We start from the raw sequence: 19,599 nt of genomic DNA on the forward strand, positions 1-19,599 counted from the left end.
GGCCTTCACGTTCATTAAAAATGTGCAGCAATACAGGATACTTTTTTACAGTACTAACTTCCAGTCGGAGTTACCACAACTCAAACCAACAGTGGAGGTTAACAGTCAATTCTGTTGGTCATGTTTATTTTGCTGCCATTATACTAACACATTAAATAATGGTATGGACCACCTGTTGTAAATGATAAGTCGTAATCATATGCTCCATATCAGGGATGACCCAGTGAATAAGTAGCGCTCAGTTCTAACACCTGAAACAGATCTAGTTTTAGTACCTGGGCTGGCGGCATGCTCCAGGTGACCCAGGCTCGTCTGTTTGGTGACGCGGAAGATGAGCTCGCTCGGCTCGCTGTCCTGGTCGCTGGCAGACAGCTGCAGCGTGGTCAGCTTCTTCATCGTGTTCTCATCCAGCACCAGGCCCTTGTTCACCACCACAGACGGAGGAAGACGGTCCTCTGGAGGAGAGAAGAAGATGGTAAGTCACAGAAGAAGAGGAGAGGAAGAGGGAATCCCTCCAAGCAAAGATTTATTAGTAAAAGCACGGTGGCCTTTCACAAGTTTATGAAAACAATCCATCCAAAAGGAGATAAAAATACTGAGAGTCGATTTTTCATCCTGGTAAAAAATGAAAAATATGGACCGATGCAGTGGAGGAGGAAGAAGGTGAGACTGATGAGGGGAGGAGAGAAGATAAGGGGAGCAGAGGGGTATATTAGGAGTTGGAGAAATGGAGGAATGACACAGCTACAAGTCCAAAACCGGAGAAAGATTAAGTCGGGTGACGGCAAAGGAGGGAGTAAAGCACATCAGGAGGTGTGAAAGACTGATATGGGTTTGAGAGATTTGGACAAACGGATTAAGAAAGATTGAGAGAAGGGCAGGGAAGTAATCAGAGGGCAGTGTGGTAGGAAGAGATATGAACAGAGAGCTCCACTGTAGTCACATCTGAGAGAGCAGAAGAGAAGTAAAAAAAAAGTGAGGGAATAATACAGAGCAGGATAAAACGTGAGCTGGGAAAGATATGAGAGAATCAGGACACTGTTCAACCATGAGGGACAGACAATCCTTCAGTTTCCAGCAGCTGCATTAGAAGTGCTGAACTGCTGAACCACTGCAACAGTCTGGCCGAGTCCCCAGAAGGAAGTGAGTGGAAATATAAAGTTTGGTGGCTTTTTAGCCGTCACAGAGGAAACTATCCAGCTGGCTGAGAGACACTGAAGCCTGATGATACAGAGGACTACATCTGCATGAGCCTCGTCTTCCAGAAAAGACGTTTTCTATAAACAGTCCGAAAACGATTCATTTATTTGGACCAATTTCCTCTTGTCCTTGATATGAAGCTATTCCAGGTGCAACTGCGAACAACAGCTGCTTGTGCAAAGGGTGGCTCCACACCATTCATATGCAGTACGTGTCCGAGGTGCAGTGCACATCAGCAAGCATGCAGGACAAAGGGATAAATCTGTTGTAATTGCCGCCTTCTCTCCACCAACCGAAGGATTACTTGAGTCTTTATTTGAGCGCTGCAAGTTAACAGAGGATGGAGGAAACCCTACCGAGCACACTGATGAAGAAGGACTGGTCGATCAGTTTGTTCCCCTCCGGATCGACCAGGTTGAACTTGAAAGACAGGCTGCCTCCCTTCTCCCCTTTGTCATGGCTGTACTGCAGAAGGCCTGCAAAACACGGAAAAGCACTCAGTGTTAACTCAGTGTTGGGTTTCAGCTCCAGCTGTAACAGTATCTGCTGAAAAAGTATTAATGCATTTCAAAAATCAAGTTAAGAAATAAAAAATCTCTTTCAAAAACTTTTCTCTTCATGAAAGCCAAAGACAAAACGTTTGTTCTCAGACTTAGATTCATGGGAAATGTGGTTTTAAATTTAGATAAATACCACTAACTGTTGTGAGATGGAAATAAGCATCCACAGACAAATAACATGGTCTTGTTTATCTATTAGAGAAAACATTTACCCAGGATATCTCTCCTGATGCATGACATGTATTATCAAAAATTTCTCTGTATTTAAAACCTCTATTTGCATGGGACTAGGGGACCTTAAGTGTTCATCTGCACACAATGTGATGACACACAGCTGGTTGAATATCAGCAAAGTTTCCCTGCTTCCCTTCACTGGTTCCTGTACAGCAGGGTCGCTCTTTGTGTCACTGTTATAATCATTAAAAAGCAAAAGCAGCATGTGTATACATTCAGTAGACTATATCTTCAGTAGCTAGCTAGCTAACCCTACACTTTCAGGGTTTGATTTTGGTTTTGGAACAGGGAAGAAATGTATATCTGTTTTTAACCTCTCCAGGTATCATTAATACACGACGTGCCCCAGGCACAACATTTAGCTCCAAATCCACAAAACCAGCCTGAAAATGAAGGAAATCTGAAACGACTGCATGAGTCAAAGGAGCACAGCTGTGTTGTTGTCGGACCCTGGTCTGAGTCGGCCTGATGCTACGTTATGATTGGCCAGTCTGCGTCCGGGGGCAGGACTTATCGAAGGGTCAGCTGGTCACCTCAACAGATGATGCACTCTGAACAGAAAATGTAAAGTATGTCGTGTCTGCTTGTGAAATGTTGCACAACATCTGAATTTGCACCCAAAATGCTGTCAATACTTTCAATTACACTTACCAGTGCAACCTCCATAATTCACAACCAAGGAAGAGGCAGAAAAGAGGACGTAAGAAAACAAAAAAATCTTTAAAAAAAAAAAGATCCCGAATCACAAAGATGCCGATTCGCACGGGACTAGTATCATCACATTACCTCTAGGTTTGGCAAAATATGGTGGGTGGTGAAGTTTTTACCTGACAAATTACGAACTTGACAGCTTAACTTTATAGTTCAGACCATGATCGGTGAACATTGTTTTACTAAATCAAGTACACACTGCCTTCATTTTAAAGTGGACCATGGTCACTGATGGGGTAGAAAGTGCTCTGTGCAGAGATTAAGAGTTAAGGTCAAGAGGTCATAGTATTTTAGAATATCAGTAGCGTAACTGAGAAAGCTGACGCAAGTGTTTCTTTACCACAATGCTGTCAAAATTAAAGTTGTATATTTTTACAACAAATATCAAATTCAAAAATTCTCGTCACCCCCAACAACAAGACCAAATCTCTTGCCAACCACTTTCCTTGGAGATACAGAATATATGGAATCAAACAAAACAAAAAGTTGGACTTTTAAAGCATTTTACATCTGTATAAATAGTAGAACAAAGAAGAGTGTGGAGCTGGGACAAAGACAAAAGAAAAGAAAAACCTTTGTTGACGTCCTCCTGAGTGAAGCTCTGAACGGGACCTTTAAGAGAAATCTTCTCCACACGTCCGCTCTTGCTGAGCTGCAGTTTGCCGGTTGGAGGGTCTTTGGTCAGGACGTACCTGAGCTTCAGGATGTCTGAGTCGATGTCAGTACCCTTCAGATTCTGCTCTGTGATCTTAGACGAAGATCCTGAAACAATTCATAGCACTCAGTTTCTTTATCTCCCTTTGAATGACAAATATAAGACCTTTCTAACTCTTCTAAAGACTCTGTTGAGACCTTGTATCAACACCAAGTGCTGATATGACCCTCCTCCCTCCTCTCCTCACCTGCTGGGAGCTGCAGGCCTCTGTTGACGGTCATTCGAGGTCCTTCGCTCCTCCTGACGTCCATGGTGAACTCCAGGCGGCCCGTGTACGTATGGATGCCATCAGTGAGGGTGAAACCCATCTCATCTGCGCCCCCGCTCACGATTTCAGGCGTGTAGACCAGCAGCCGGTCCAGGACATCCTGGTAGGTGAAGGTAGAGCCCTGCGTGAGGACCCGGCCGTTCTCCAGCGGTTGAGAGTAAAACTGCCGTCTGCGGAGTTTGCCTGAGGGGATAAAAGATTAATGAACGTCTGATTTTGAAGAGGGTGTAGGTGTGTGGTAGCTGAGTAAAGCGGCACCTCAGACTGCATCTGGTTAAGTACCGTGATTATCTCAGTCAAATGGAGGACGTTTGAGTTTTCCATGCAGTACATGAAAGACGAGAAAGGTCTTTGTAGAAACTAATGAGACTTTTTAGATTCCACTAAATTACACCGCTTCTTAAATCAAAGCCCAGGTTTAAATGGGATTTGAGCGTAAATCCTGGAGCATAATGAGAGGACACACACACACACACACACACACACACTTTTTCCCTTATACACATACATTTTCGAAATATTTCTCTCATTTTTTTAAAGCTTTTCTTTTATTTCTATGAGGCTGGTAGTGAATCAAGATTTTAAAGTAAAAAAAACAATATAGTACCGTAAATAGTGACGGTGGAGAGGTGACAAATCACACCCTCGGCCACCAGGCCACCTCCTGACATTTGCTTTTAACATACACATATAAATTGGGTGCCTCCCACTGGAGGTGTTCCAGGCACGTCCCACTGGTAAGAGGCCCCGGGGCAGACCCAGAACACACTGGAGGGATTATATATCTCGTCTGGCCTGGGAACACCTTGGGGTCCTCCAGGAGGAGCTGGGAAGCGTTGCTGGGGAGAGGGACGTCTGGGGTGCTCTGCTCGGCCTGCTGCCCCACGACCTGACTTCAGATAAGCAGCTGATGGATGGATGTTTTTTTTTTCTCAGCAGCAGTTTGTTGACTTTGAGTCAAGGGGAGGAGAACTGATAAGTTGATAAGTTTTTGATCGATCACAGTCGTTTAGATCATATCGATGGATTAGAGGAGCAGCTGCTGCAGAGGTGAGTGGGAGCAGACTTTCTGTATCTGCTGGTTAGACACAGGTTAGCCTTGTTTCCACCGAGCAGCACAGCACAGCACAACACAGCACAGTACACATTTTTTATGTTTCTACTGTGAAAAGTTGTGGATGTTACCAATAGAACTGTTCCGTACCGTCCCCATGTTTGGTCCCCCCTCTGTTGGGGTACCTAGCACACAGATCTGGTACTACAAGGTGGAGCTGTGAACACTGCAGTCTGATTGGTCAGTAGAGGACGGTCACTCTGCTCAGGGCTGAGTTGTGTCTGGTTTTGTAACCACTGTTCATACTGTGGAGAGTTTTACATTAGGAAACTATAACTAGCAAAAATAACTTCATTCACTGGGCCGACTGCCGGCAACTTTTAAGGTGGAACGTTAAGTTGTAATGTTACTCAATGCATGAGTTGATGACGTGAATCCATCAGCACACCTTAAATTTCACTGTGACAACTTTGACCACTGCATTAGTTGTTGTTTTTTTGTCACTCTTGGATGACACAGACTTTCAGTATTGAGTGGATCTTCAAATGTTTTAAAAAACTAAATAAATAATGTGAACTGCGAATATTCTAATCCTCACTTGGAGAAAAAAAAGCGTTGCGGAGCATCGCTCCTGTGGGCTACAGCAACACTAAACCCCTGAGCTTGTCTGAGAAGGACTAAATGCACAAAGCTGCTATTTTTAAATATCCCATGGAGAGAGACTCTCACTGCAGCCTGTTCTATTTTGTTCTGAAAATGTTGGCATGCAGCCTCGTTCTGTGGACGATAAACCAGGTGCAGACTTCCATCTGTGTCACCGCTGATGAGGAAATACAGCGAGTGCTGGACGGAGCGGTGAGTGACAATAACCCCGCCCACATTTAAGAGGACTGTTTGCGGTGGAAACGCTCAACGGACCTAGAGTCTTGGTACCATGCGTGAAGGGTTACTTTTTGTTCCAAAGGTACTGTACTGAGAGTGTTTGGTGGAAACGGGGCGTAAAATAGTTTGGGAAAATGATGGACAACACTAAATAAGAGCACTGTTGTCCTAAGAAATACAGCATTCTATTTCTGTGCTTCCCAACACTTAGAAAGTTTCACTTTCACTGCACCTGGTGCTCTGTGGCTCAGTCTGTGGCTGCAGTAGCTCAGTGCTCCGAGAGTCTGATGCTCTGAATAACAGAACAGTCTTCCAACAGTACTCTGAATGAAGAGCCCAGTTTGTGCCTGGGTGCACTCCGGTGCTCAGAGTGACTATGAACAAACACAACCAAGGTGTGTGTGTGTATGTGTGTTTGTGTGTGTGTGAGAGACAGAGAGGGCTTCAAAAATAGAAAATCAATATGATGTGGCAGGCTGCCACAAATTAATGAATGTGTGGGGAACCCTGCTACAAATCCGAGCAAACATCTGCTGCCAGCTTTCAGCGTGATTTGGTGTCAGTTTTTGATATTCAGTGCTATAGACAGATTTGGGTCAGTGCCCAGGAAGGTTCTTTGCGTTGACATTTTTGATAAGGTGTCCTTAAATTTTGTTATTAAATAATTATCAAGATATGAACTGATCGAGACATTTTAGAGTAAAAAAAAATAAACTTGTCTGTTCTTTCTGGTGGAAAAACTAAAGTGTGTACTGGGGAAGCAGTTTCTAAATTACCTCCATTGGATGGCATTCTGATACTAATATATGTGATGAGATAAATATGTATTATTTTAATATTTTATATGAAGCACAATCACTGCTTTCAAATGGTAAAAGAAGATATCATTCAGTGTATATGTATATGCCTGATAATTTATTGAAAATGAACTTAAGGACTCGACAAATTAATTTGTTTGGTCCCTTAAGTCCGACAGCACAAGGTAACTTTGTGTCTGCAAGTCAGTGTGTGCTAGAGAGTTGCAGTATCCTGATGTCTTTATAAGAAGTCTGTTAAATCTGTGCACATTTCTGTGTGTGTGTGTGTGTGTGTGTGTGTGTGTGAGTACTATGGAGAGGCAGCCTGTTAAAAAGACGAGCTGCCTGGGACTCATCGTCCTGTACGAAATCACTTCTCTCCTGCTCTCCGTCCCATCAGCCGTACACACTGCTGGTTTTATGGCGGCGGTACACTCGGTTTCACCGGCTGCTTTATGGTGCTTTTGCTGGGGCGGAGGCGGGGAGGGCTGTTATGAGGAATGTCCCCATGCAGGTGTCTGGCAGGGGGAAGGTTGAAAATAACACCCAGCGTGTACCACACTGGCATTTTTGGGTGGACTAATCTGGGAGCTGAAATCCCTCCTCATCTTTACCAGATGATAAAAACATGCTGATGGGATGAGTTTAAAAGAAAAAGCAGGGTCATGACCGTAACATGGTCGAACATTTTAAACTGGATCCCAGTGCAGGAGGGGAAAATGGAACAATTTCACTTAAGCAGGAAACAAAAGTGGACATAAGCTGACATCAAAAACCTCATTGGAAATCTTGCTTCAGAGATGTCCAAGCATAGTAAAATACTACATGTTTGTTTTCTCACAGCCGTAGTTAAATAAAAGTATTGAATTGATCAAATTCATTATGGGCAGTATATGCAAAGATGGACGATACGTCTCCTCCTGCCACTGTACAAAAATGAGGCCAAAATATATTGGGTATGGTCGCTGCCATCTTGTGCTGGTGGCATCATTTGCTACCAGAGTCTGTGCAGTAGCGATCTATGCAGTATCGAGTTCCTGCGTACACACCTGTGCAACCAACGTGTGAAGCAGCACTGATCATGAGCTCACTGACTGGCACACACAGCTGTGAATCATGATGTCACACCCCCTTTTTATAGCATCAAATAACTAATTAAAACAAAATGTATCTGAAAAATGACATTTTAAAAACAGACCAGTGTGATAAAAAACTTTCTAAAATGACAGAAACCATCTTTGGTAAAAACGTATTTGATGTGACCCATGTCCCATCTGCTAACATAGAGGGGGCGGGGTTTATGACGTACCTTGCAGCCAGCCACCAGGGGGCAGACTGAGATGTTTTGGCTTCACTTTTGGGCACGGATGTATTAAAAGACCTGGATATAGCGGTGGAGGCAGGACCTTGTTCATTCCAATTAAAGTTGCTCAGTGGTGCATGAAGCCAAAAAAGCTCTATTTCCGTTATGAAGTTACCTGGATGATCTGAGCTGCTTCCGTGTCACTGGGCCCATGCAGCAGGTGCACTAGAAACTACTGCCGGTTTAGCACTGCACTAACTTGAATGGGAATAAAATGATTCAATTTTGTGGCCCCTCTTGAATTTCCAAATTTTATCAGACTGAAGAGTTGTTTCACGGGGGCTGTAATGCTCAAAAACATATGTCTACTGATTTACAGATGTCTCTTTCCCAGTGTAAGTCTATGGAAAAAAGTCTTGTTAGGCTGACTGGCATCACGTGACGGACTCGAGAGTTGTAAGTCCACTGCTTGACCACTATGAAATTTGGCTCCAAAGCCCTGCGCATTACCAGGGGCCTGTTTATGGGGGGCTGTCACGTCGTTCATCTTTATTATACAGTGAAAGTGTTGACCACAAGCCGAATAAATTGCTGCCTGTCTTTGTTTCTCTTTGTTTTTACATAATTTGAGTGTCCAGAAAAAGCCACTTCTCGGTTGCGTTGTCAGCAGCTCCAGCTCCCTTCCCCACGCCTCAAATCTGATGATTGGTTGACTTTAGTCAGTTTCCAACATTTCAAACAAAACATAATCTAATTGGCTCCTTATGGGATGGACATTTTTTCCTTCATGCAAATCAAACAAAGCAGCATTTTTGTGTCTCCTTTGACGTTATTCCAATGTGACAAATCACTTATTATTGCTCTTCACTTACTTTTATTGAATTTTTCCCCAGCTCCTGATTCTGTAAACTTTGCTAAAATTGGGTGAGGTGATATATTGCTGAGTAAGAAATATATTTTTGTCCAGTAAAAATGATTTTTTTTGTGCAGCAATTTCTTTCAGTCGACCAAGGCTTTGGCAAGCAGGAGAGAAAACTCAATTTGGGATGGAGAGAGGACGTCAGGAAAACAGAGTGTTTGGAGGTCAGTTGATTTGAGTGTGTGTCGCTGGGTCGTGCACAGGGAGTGTGTGAGGAATGGCTGCAGTCAGTGTGCAGCGCTGCAGCGGACGAACGGTGTGTTTGTCTTCTTTTAAACTGTTTTGGTGTCGGGGGTGAGAGTAATGTGTTTACAAGTGTGTGTCTGTGTGTGTGTGTTCATCTCCATCACGTTCAGAACAATTTACTATCAACATGCTGGATACCCCTCAGCATAACTCTCTGCTGGGTGGGTTATTAGTCTGTGGTCTGTGTGTGTTTGTGTGTGTAGAGGGAGTAACTGATAGTATGTGTGGTGTATGTATGTCTATATGCTAATATACTGACTACACATCTGTTTGCATAATTTTCCAGTGCTTAAGTGCTGTGCATGCTGTTTCTGTATGTATGTAAATATACATGAGAATCTGCTATTGAAGCACTTCTGTAGCTGACGTCCCATTTATATTTCAAATGCAGTAATTATGATGCCATAATTACTGCTTAAGGGAATAGTTCTGATTTTCTAAAGTGCGCTTGTATGAGATACTTATCTTGTGTTTGGAGAAGCACACAGAAGCTAAGCAATGTACTGCTGTGGACAGGGGCAGCAGCAAAACATGTTTCAGGTTATTGTCACACCTCGTTTGGCTCGGTTCTATCAAACTCAAGATCGTTTGCCCCCTCAGTGCGGTTCATTTGGGCAGGTGTGAACATAGCAATCACACTCAGGTGCCACCAAAACAACCAGACCGAGACCTTCTTGTAGAGGTGGTCTCAGTCCGGTTCCAAAGGAACTCTGGTGCGGTTGGTTGGTGAGAAGGTGTTCCGACCTGGATGTGAAGCAACTGCAGTCACATGACACATTGTTTGGGTTAAACATGAGCATGTTACAGTCCTGGAGGATTATTAATGTGCACCTCCTCCTGTACTGCCTTAATATGCACATTCAGCACATCCAATGCATCAAAACATTGTTTTCTAGTTGGAGCCGCGCCTCGTTTTCAAACTGTATGGTTTGACTAAAATGAACAATGACAGCAATATAGTCCACGATGAGCAGCGCTAAAATCAACCTGCGTAGTTGTCCCTCCATTGTGACATTAGAAAGTGTCACATTTATCTTGCAAGTGTACTCTTCTTCAACGTTTGCTTTACTTCCAGATCACTCTAGGTCTGAAAGCATCCTCAACCTCCCTAAAAAAAGTGTTTATTTTTTTATTCCAGTGTGTCATCAGACATGTTTTTAGGTCTAATTCCACAATTCAGCGCTCCACAGTTCCCAGTCTTTTCACATGTTTTCAACAAGTACTTTCTAACACGTACAATGTGTTTAGAAAGAAATCACTGATTTTACTGTCCCCAGACTTTAATGTGTCCTTTGGCAAGATAATGAACACCTAACTGTGCGTATTTGATGAGCAGGTGGTTGTATGGTAGCCTCGGCCTCTAGCGTGTGTGAATAGGTGAATGGTGCTTGTGTTGTAAAGTGCTTTGAGTAACTGCTAAGCCCAAAAAAGTGCAGGCCATTTCATCTGTGGGCTGCTGGTTGAATATTTTTTCCTCTATTCCAACTCTTGAAAAAAAGACCTTGATCTTGGGGCAAGATGATTAAATAAAAGATGGCATAAGATACTGTCTATCTGTGTGAATGTGAGCAGCTACAATAGCAGCAGGACATCTTCCTTGATGCATTTAATTTGTATTAAGAGCAACTTGCACCAGCATCATGTAGCAGCTAGTGTTTTGTTGTTGTTACCAGATTTTTCTTCCACTTTTCATCCAGGATATGGGGTTAAAGTTGAGCTCAGAATCCTGTGAAAAATTTCTTCTGCACGTCTCATACGAGAGTCCTGGAATAAATCCTCGCCTCATCAAGGCTTTATAAGTTAATGTGAATTGTACTGTGTTATATTGAGAGGTGCTAACTAACATTTTCCAAACCCATTTATATTACTGAGAATAGATTAAATAGTCGAAGCTCTCAGTATAAAAAAGGTAGGATTTATCGCAGGGTTGTTGATTAGATTGCATTATTTTGTAGCTAGATAGACCTAATAACTGAGCAGAAGTCTGTATACATTAGTATTAATGTGTGTGGTGTTAACAGGGCTCACCATAGGAAGGCTTCCTGATGATGGTAAAGAGGATCTCGTTCTCCGGTGTGTCCTGGTCGTGGACACTGATAGATGAGTTGGTGATGACGACTCCAGAGTTTTCCTCCACGTGGATGCTGCTGACGGCCACCACAGGCTCTCTGTCCTCTTTACTCTCCTGACAGAGGAAAAAAACATTTATGAGATAATGACATACTCCCAGATTCCTGCAGTCACGTGAATAATTTTGCATTTATAAAATATGTGACATAACCACATTTTTGTTCGCTGACACATTAGTAAGTTTGCATATAAACACACTCTATACTACCACCTCTACATACACAAACACACCCATTCTCACACACACACGCTCAAAGATTTACAGTATGCATACAGCTCATGTGCAAACACACATGCACTTAACCGCTCACTGACAGCCTCATCAATTCAACTCAAGACGTAAAGCAGGTTTAAGTGATTGATTGGGATGCAGAGTTTGTTTAGGCTGACAGCCTGAGGACAGAGCTGTTTTTATTTTTCTCAGATGCAGATCAAGGATAGCGGTTTGCTGCTGCGCTAGACGGTCCATTTCTAATTTAATGATGGAGCGTGAGGCTGCAAAGTCCCGACTAAATTAAACGGCTCAAACTTTTCCTGATGACACAGAGAAACTTAAATAGTCAGTGTATTTTGGTCTTTAGGGTGAGAAGTTGTCATGATGATTAATAAAAACCTTTACTGAGTTTTTCTGAAGACAAGAAATGACAACAGAGACAATTAATGAAGTACTTCACTGCTTTTACTTTTCATAAAACTCGGCCGTCTATGCAGTAAAAAGACACACATACTTTTGAAAATTGGTGCTAAACAACCAGAAAAAACACAGAAAAAGGGCTGTGGCTTTCACTTTTGTTCATGAGGTAGAAAATCGACAACTACCAGAATCCACTGCACCGCATGGGACGAATAAACGCTCCCACTGGTGGACGATGTAATGCGAGTTTCCTGTCCAGAAACAATATGGCGGCCAGCTGGTAACGAACAATTTTGTATTACAGTTAAACAGAAAGTTGAAATATGATCCTGAAACCATTTTGACTTTGCAGTAACATAATCTTGGTTTGTATTTAATTAGCACTGCTTAGTTTAACTGTTTGATTTCAGTCTTTTCATCCTGTTTACACAGTACAGGAAACATTCACACACTCTCTTAACACAGCTAAACAGTGCACTAAAGTATATTTCTGAGGACATTTTAGATGAGAAATAAGCAGTGGGGGGAGGGGGGCCCATTAGCTCACCTGGTAGAGCAGGTATAAAATGTACAAACGGCCCTGATCTTGCCGCAGTGGCCGTGGGTTTAATTCCAACCTGCATCCTTTGCTTATTGCCGATCCCCCTCTTTCCCTCTTTCAAGTGAACAACCATCCTATCAATTAAAGGCAAAAAAGCCCTACAAATATCTTTAAAACAAACAAACAAACAAACAAACAAACAAAAAAGGCATAAACACTCCCACTGGTGGATGACAGAAGGGGAGCTTCCTGTCCAGAAACAATATGGCAGCCGGCTGGTAACAAACAATTTTGTGTAACAGTTAAACAGTCAGTTAAAATATGTCTCTGAAAACATTTTAGCGGAAAAATACTCGTCGCAGTAATAGAATCTTGGTTTGATCAGCACTGCTTAGTTTAACTGCTTGATTTCAGTCTTCCGCGCCTCCGTTTACACAGTACAGGAAACAGTATGGCGCCCACTTCCTCCCAGAAACAGGCAGCGGGGGGTGCCCCTTAGCTCAATTTGTAGGGCACACGCCCCATGAACAAAAGGCCCCCTCGCAGCCCCCTGCTGCATGTCGTCCCCCCTCTCTTTCACTCCTTCACGCTAACAATTGTCCTCAACTAAAAGCCCCCCTCTCTTTCACTCCTTCACGCTAACAACTGTCCTCAACTAAAAGCCCCCCTCTTTCACTCCTTCACGCTAACAACTGTCCACAACTAAAAGCCCCCCTCTTTCACTCCTTCACGCTAACAATTGTCCTCAACTAAAAGCCCCCCTCTTTCACTCCTTCACGCTAACAACTGTCCTCAACTAAAAGCCCCCCTCTCTTTCACTCCTTCACGCTAACAACTGTCCTCAACTAAAAGCCCCCCTCTCTTTCACTCCTTCACGCTAACAACTGTCCTCAACTAAAAGCCCCTCTCTTTTACTCCTTCACGCTAACAACTGTCCACAACTAAAAGCAAAAAGGCCTAAAAAATATCAACCAAAAAAAGGAAACAGGCATAATCCAATCCCTCCCACTGGTGAGTGACGTAATTTGAGTTTCCAGTCTAGAAACAATATGGTGGCAGGCTGGTAACGAATGATTTAATATAACAGTTAAACAGTACATTAAATGTTTCTGAAAACATTTTAGCAGAACAGGACAGAATTTTTGGTTCATATTTGATCAACACTGCTCAGCTTTACTATTTGACTTCAGTCTTTTTACACAGTACAGGAAACAATATGGGACCCACTTCCTGTTCATACACTCTTGTGATACAGCTAAACAGTGCACTAAAATATGCTTCTTAAGACATTTTAGGTGAGAAATAGGAAGTCTGGATCTGTTTCTATACTCGTGTCCTAATGCGACAGAACACTCTGTACTTTGAGCGACAGCGCTGGAGCCAGGGCAAATCCAACAGATGGTGTGTTTCGCATCATCCAGCGGATTGTAGCTGACAAATAAGCAGGGAGATCTGGTCGTTGGCAAGATGGAGGCAAGTTTACCACAGTTCTTGAACACATACTACCCACAGTGTTATAAAACAACACTGGTTGACAATCAGCAAAGTAACCCTTTAATCTTAATTTCTAGGATACATTAAAGTAAATTAGCCAATCTTTAGTTAATTTAAACTTTTTAAGAACATAAGGGTGTATTATTTTATTTACCCATGTTTACTGACAACTCCAGGCTGCAGACCTCGATCTAATAAGCTCTCATTTGAGCTGTTGCTTTCATTGTCAACACGATAATGAGATTCCAGAGTATCATGACAGAGTTATTAATGTAACCGGATGATGATCCTGGCGATAATTAAGACTGATGGAGGTGTTAAAGGAAATGTTATGAAGAATTTTGTTCCTGTTAGAGGCATGAATGTGTGCAGAATGTGTCAGTGCCATTTGACAGGTGAGGCGGATGAAAAACTCAAAGTTTGGCTTGATGTTGGTGCTGAAAATCCTGCTTGTTACCATGCTGGCATTTTTTAAACTTATAAAATTCATACTCTACTCTATTAACACATAATTTCAGTTAGAGGGCATACATGAAGGGAGAGATGCGAAGAAAATGGAGATATATTTATATTAAACATAACATATATTTACTGTATGTTAAAATAGACATGGGTCCAAAAGCATACTTGTTTTAAGTTATAAAGTTCTAGTACCCTGAAACCAGTTACCTGGATATCAATTTCGATGTTGAAAGCCTCTGTCTGGCTGTGTCCGTCACTGATGTAGAAGCTGAAGACGTCCTGTTTGGCCTGAGCTTTCTGCTGGCTGTCCTGTACGTAGAAGATGTGGTCAGACGTCAGGTCGTCCACGGAGAAAGGCACTTCAGGGGTGATGACCCGTGAGCCGCCAACTGAGCCTCCTGGTGGTTGGAAGGATGGAGAGACAGGTATTAGAAATCTTAGAAAACAAAAAAAGTTACCGTCTCTTTAACTGATCTCCAGTCCTTGACATTTCTGGGAACGCATCTTTAGAAGTTCTGTCACTTTGTCACTGCTTTTTGTGAAACCGTCCATTCATGTGTATCCCAAGCTGTGACTTCACATTAAGGCAGCACTTTGTACACCGCAACATTTACCGTACTGTAACACAAGACTCATGTGCCTCTCAAGCGGCCAGTTATCGGGCCATCATTTCTATCATCTGACAGCTGGAATGACAGTGGAACTTGTCTCTTTTCCCCAAACAGCCTTTTTATTTCCCTTTAGTCAGAATTGTGTGGCAGTTTGGATGCAGGATGGATGCACCGAGGCACTTTTACAGTTCCCTTCGATCCTGTCACTTACGGCATCGAATGAGAGTCGGAGTAAAAATCAACCTTGAAATCTTTGAAGTTTGAGACAAAGCGTGAGCGTCTTCGCCACAGAAGATGGATGACTCCGCGGTGAGCTGAGTCAGGGCTCTACAGGGAATAGCTGATTTGTGTGTTTGTGTGTGTGTTTCAGGCACAACAGTAAATCACATCACATCTCCATCATGTGGCTGATACAAGGCGAGGGAAGGGAGTCTCTTATCTGACCTCTGATATCTGATCAGGATGGGAAATTACTTGCAGCTGCCAGATAAATGCAGTTGGTTCTGTTCTCAAACATGTTATCGGCTTATTTTCGGAATGGAAATAGAGAAGCAACACAGCTGACATCTCTGTCTATCTCATGTTAAACAACACTCATGAAAGCTGTGAAACTATGAATGACTACACAGCAGGAAATTAGTTGTTGAGGGACATGACGCACAAAGTAACACAGATGGAAAGCATGCTGAATTACTCAAAATATTCTGTCATTTCATGGTGAAAAATATATTCACACTTCTAAATGTTTCCAAGACTTCACCTTTTAAGTTCATGGATACTTTAAAGGAAAACTCCACTGAAAAACCTGTTTCCCCTTTCCTGAGGAACTTCACTTTGGTCTCCAAATGAAATAAATGTGACAGTACACAAGATGCACAATGTGTTATTTATTCTCTTACTATATAATGACCAAAACTCTGTGTGTGTGTCTGTTCCACGTGTTTCTCCTCACTGACTTGGTCAATCCATGTGAAATTTGGCACAGTGGTAGAGGGTCATGGGAGGATGCCAATGAAGCAATATTACATCAATTGGCCAAAGGGGGGCGCTATAGCAACCCATTGAAATTGCAAACCTTGAATGGGCATATCTCACGCCCCGTATGTCGTAGAGACATGAAACTTTGCACAGAGATGTCTCTCCTCATGAGGAACACATTTGCCTCAAGAACCCATAACTTCCGCTTATATAGATTTTCCGCCATTTTGAATGTTTTGAAAAACACTTCAAATGGATCTCTTCCTAGGAAGTTTGAGCGATCTGCATGAAACTGGGTGAACATAATCTAGGGACCAATATCTAAAGTTCCCTCTTGGCAAAAGTTGGAAAACTTCCTAAAACTGAGCTTCTATAAGGCAATGAATATTGCGGAGGGCGTGGCTCATCACATAAAGGTGTAGAACATCTCAAGGGTTTCACCCATCACCACGCAACTTTGTAGGCATATGACCACACATAATCTGAGGGGACCCCTCCATTATTGAGCCCATCAAACAAAATGGGGGCGCTAGAGAGCTCATTTCTTATCTAGGCCTAACCGCCACATGGATTTTTACTAAACTTGGTAGATATGTAGAACAGGACGCCTCAAGGTGACTGGAGAAATTTAACTCTAATTGGCAACTGGGTGGCGCTATAACAACAGAAAAATGCTTCAAAATGGCTAAAATGCGACCGATCGCTGTGGCTCCCCCTGTGGACCAATGTTGGTGTTGTTTTCTACTTTTTGGTATGACTAAGTCATGGTATGGTATGCTGTACATAATCACAGAAACTGTCAGTGTGTCATTCTGTCAGTCAGTCATTCTGTCTGTCCCACGTTTTTCTACTCACTGACGTGGTCAATCTATGTGAAACTGCACATAGGCATTGAGGACTGGCATAGGTAGAAGGTGACAAAGCTACCAATGGGTATGGACTAGTGTTGAATTAAATAAATGAATGAGTGATTGATCACAAAGCACCTGACAAATGTCACTGTCATGTTACGTGATCATGTGAAGTTACATATGTTGCGTAGGTTACGTATAGGCAAGTAAAGTTATGGAGGTTAGTTTTAGGACAACAAACATGGTGACAATGTACCTTAAAATAACTCAAAGTTTACTTGGTTTCACATGCTCCCAAACACTGGCCTCCTGTGTTTGACCCATCCACCGTCCCAACCTGCCTCCTTATGCGGACGTGTTCACAGCCTTCCCAGTTACATGGGCTATACATGGTTTACTGGCTCATGATTACAGGGAAAAAACACTGTACTAACAAACACTGCTGTTTTTTTGAGTCCTAATACTTGTGGGACACCAGAGGAAAGGCCAGAAGTTCGTGACAATCAGAACAGTTCATCCTCTGGTGAGCATGAATCAAATGAATTTACATCATGACATATTTTGAGTGTGTATTTGGCATTGCTAAATTCCATTTGACATTTTGGCTTGAGGGTGGTGCGTAAGAAAATCTTACAAAATGTCAAAAATGGAAACCCATTAAACTTTAATTCAGGTAGAACTGTTGGACTGGCAGTGAGGCCAGAGCCAGGTCAGGGTATTTTTTGCTAATTCTAAATTTTTGGGGGGGATGTTTCTCTTCATCCAACATACTGTAGCGACCAGTTAACAATGAAGCTACGAGGCATGAACTCATCTGCTGGCTTTTTACTCCTTCCCTCTAACACAGGTTACTGTGGGTCGTGACCAACGGCAAAACAACAACCTGTCTGCTTACAAAGTGTCTTCTGCATTAGCGGCTACTTAACAACTCTCGCTCCTAACTTCCACTTACACACACACACACACACACACACACACACACTAGCAAGCATAACAACAACCCTCCTTAAACCTCTGCCAATCACAGGTGGGTATCTCACACAGGTCACTGCCATAGGTGCTAGTATTGATTGACAGGCTTCACAGCGTCTAAGACACACAACTCCGCTCGCTGGTAGTGACACGTTCACTGACATTACGGAAAACTCAGTCCTAACAGACCTTTTGCTGTACCTGAACACATTCCTAACAGTGACAGAATCCATACAGTCAACATCACATCACACCATCCATTACAATATGTTAGACAAACTTCAAATTTTAAACTGACTCATCCCATGGGGACTATGAATATCCACAGGAAATGTACAGGAAATCTAGTCTGTTGGTATCAAGATGTCTCACTCTGGACTTAAGTAATGGGCTGTCTGATGGACGGACTAAACCGCTAAACTCAGTCTGACTTTCATTTTACAATATAAATACGCACTATTATATGTGTATACATGTTTAAGTCTTCCTGCACCGGCTATTAACACTACAATGCATAATATCAGAGAATGTCTTTAATGCGTCTCTGTATGTGTGTCTGTGTCTGTGCTAACCACACAAATGTAAATGTTTTGCTAGAAGCTGATTTGCATATAAATAAAGGATATGTATCTAGGTGTGTTTTCTCCTCTGTGTTTTGTTCTGTAATGTAGTCATGCAAATGCAGAACATCCACATGTGGACGAATGCCTTTTGTGTTTCCGTGCATCTGCACATCAGCACAAGACCCGTCGATTTTGTTGAGGCAAACGGGCAACACGTTGACAGTGACACTAGCTGGCCTCCCCTGTGCCCCGGTGACAGCGGCAATACAGTCACCTCACGCTGCCGACCGACCGGACTGAATACCAACGACCATCCCTCTGCTCCAGCAGCCATCAAGGACATGGAGGGAGACACTGGAGCCAGCTGTTTATGTACTGCAGCAGACAATATAAATATCTGACTCAATCCATGCACCCTTCATGACATCCTCCATTCTTCTTGCATGTTACATGGTAGAGCCTACTTTGAATTACCACAGAGACGTGCTGCTTCACATATCATCTGTGGTTATTTTCTGCTGTTGCTTAACAACTGAAGGTAAAAATGTTGCTCGCAAACAGTAAACAATACATTCAATATTTTTCTTTTCAGTGGTGTGCATGAAATTTCATTCTTGACCTTGTGAAATGTTGGAGTAACTTCAGACTAAATAGTGGTGTGTGTGCATTTTCTTTTTTATTTGAAGTTGTGCATGTTCAAGGTAAAACACAGTGTTAAATTGCTCTTCAATTTCATATCCACTTACTATCTTCCTCCAAGGCTTTCAACTGCATTTCACAGCCTTCATTGGCTGCGTTCGCACAGTTGCCACGGAGTTGGTTTAGTAATCATCACGTGACCTGGGTATATAATGTCCTTCAGGTGATAATATCAGTCAGACTCCCTTATGTAGACTGGCTGCAAGTTCCATGTGATGAAATGACCACTGAGAGAAGCTGTTGAAAGCTTGAGAGAAAAGCCAGCAAGTGAACCTCGAGTTAAGATGTTTTTGAAAAGGTTTTATGTTGTTTTTGTTATTTAGTGTTATGCTTCTCTAAAGTTGGGGGACTTACAAGAGAGAGATAAAAAAAAATATGAAGCAGCAGAGCTTGAGATATACTGATTTTTATGGGGTTTTCCATTAGCACTTGTGGCCCCTCTGAGTCAAACCATGCCGTTTCGATTTTCATTTCCTTTGTCAGTTTAAACATGCTGCTCTGCGCCATCCCAAGATGAACTGTCTTCGGTGTCAATCCAAAAGCATGCCCGACCGCCTCCAAGCAGGTAGTGGCGATATGTTGCCGACCCCAGCCAACCCCCCATCTACCCCTGAAATAAGTGTGTGTTGCGTGACTCAACTTATTTCTGTCTATGCAGGGCACCAGAGAGAAAAGCATTTTTAAAGTCTCTACATGTCCATCTTTCAGGACTTTTGTAGGAGTTTAGTTTCTCTCCTGCGTCCTGTTTTTAATCTAGATATCTGCATTGTTTAAT

The 19,599-nt window shown here is 42.6% G+C and overlaps 1 protein-coding gene across 1 annotated transcript in view; it reads right to left on the reverse strand.

Annotated features, from left to right (window-relative positions):
* fras1 (Fraser extracellular matrix complex subunit 1) overlaps positions 1 to 19,599 on the reverse strand; it is a 402,098-nt gene that overhangs the window by 40,946 nt on the left and 341,553 nt on the right. Inside the window, exons 41-46 of the mRNA XM_049578302.1 lie at positions 14,358 to 14,548; positions 10,918 to 11,074; positions 3,608 to 3,871; positions 3,279 to 3,467; positions 1,557 to 1,676; positions 276 to 455 (exon numbers count right to left, since the gene is read on the reverse strand). Coding sequence (XP_049434259.1) covers positions 276 to 455; positions 1,557 to 1,676; positions 3,279 to 3,467; positions 3,608 to 3,871; positions 10,918 to 11,074; positions 14,358 to 14,548 — 1,101 coding nt within the window. The remainder of the gene's footprint in view (positions 1 to 275; positions 456 to 1,556; positions 1,677 to 3,278; positions 3,468 to 3,607; positions 3,872 to 10,917; positions 11,075 to 14,357; positions 14,549 to 19,599) is intronic.

This window comes from Epinephelus fuscoguttatus, linkage group LG6 (genome assembly GCF_011397635.1).
Source record: "Epinephelus fuscoguttatus linkage group LG6, E.fuscoguttatus.final_Chr_v1".
NCBI lineage: Eukaryota > Metazoa > Chordata > Actinopteri > Perciformes > Serranidae > Epinephelus > Epinephelus fuscoguttatus.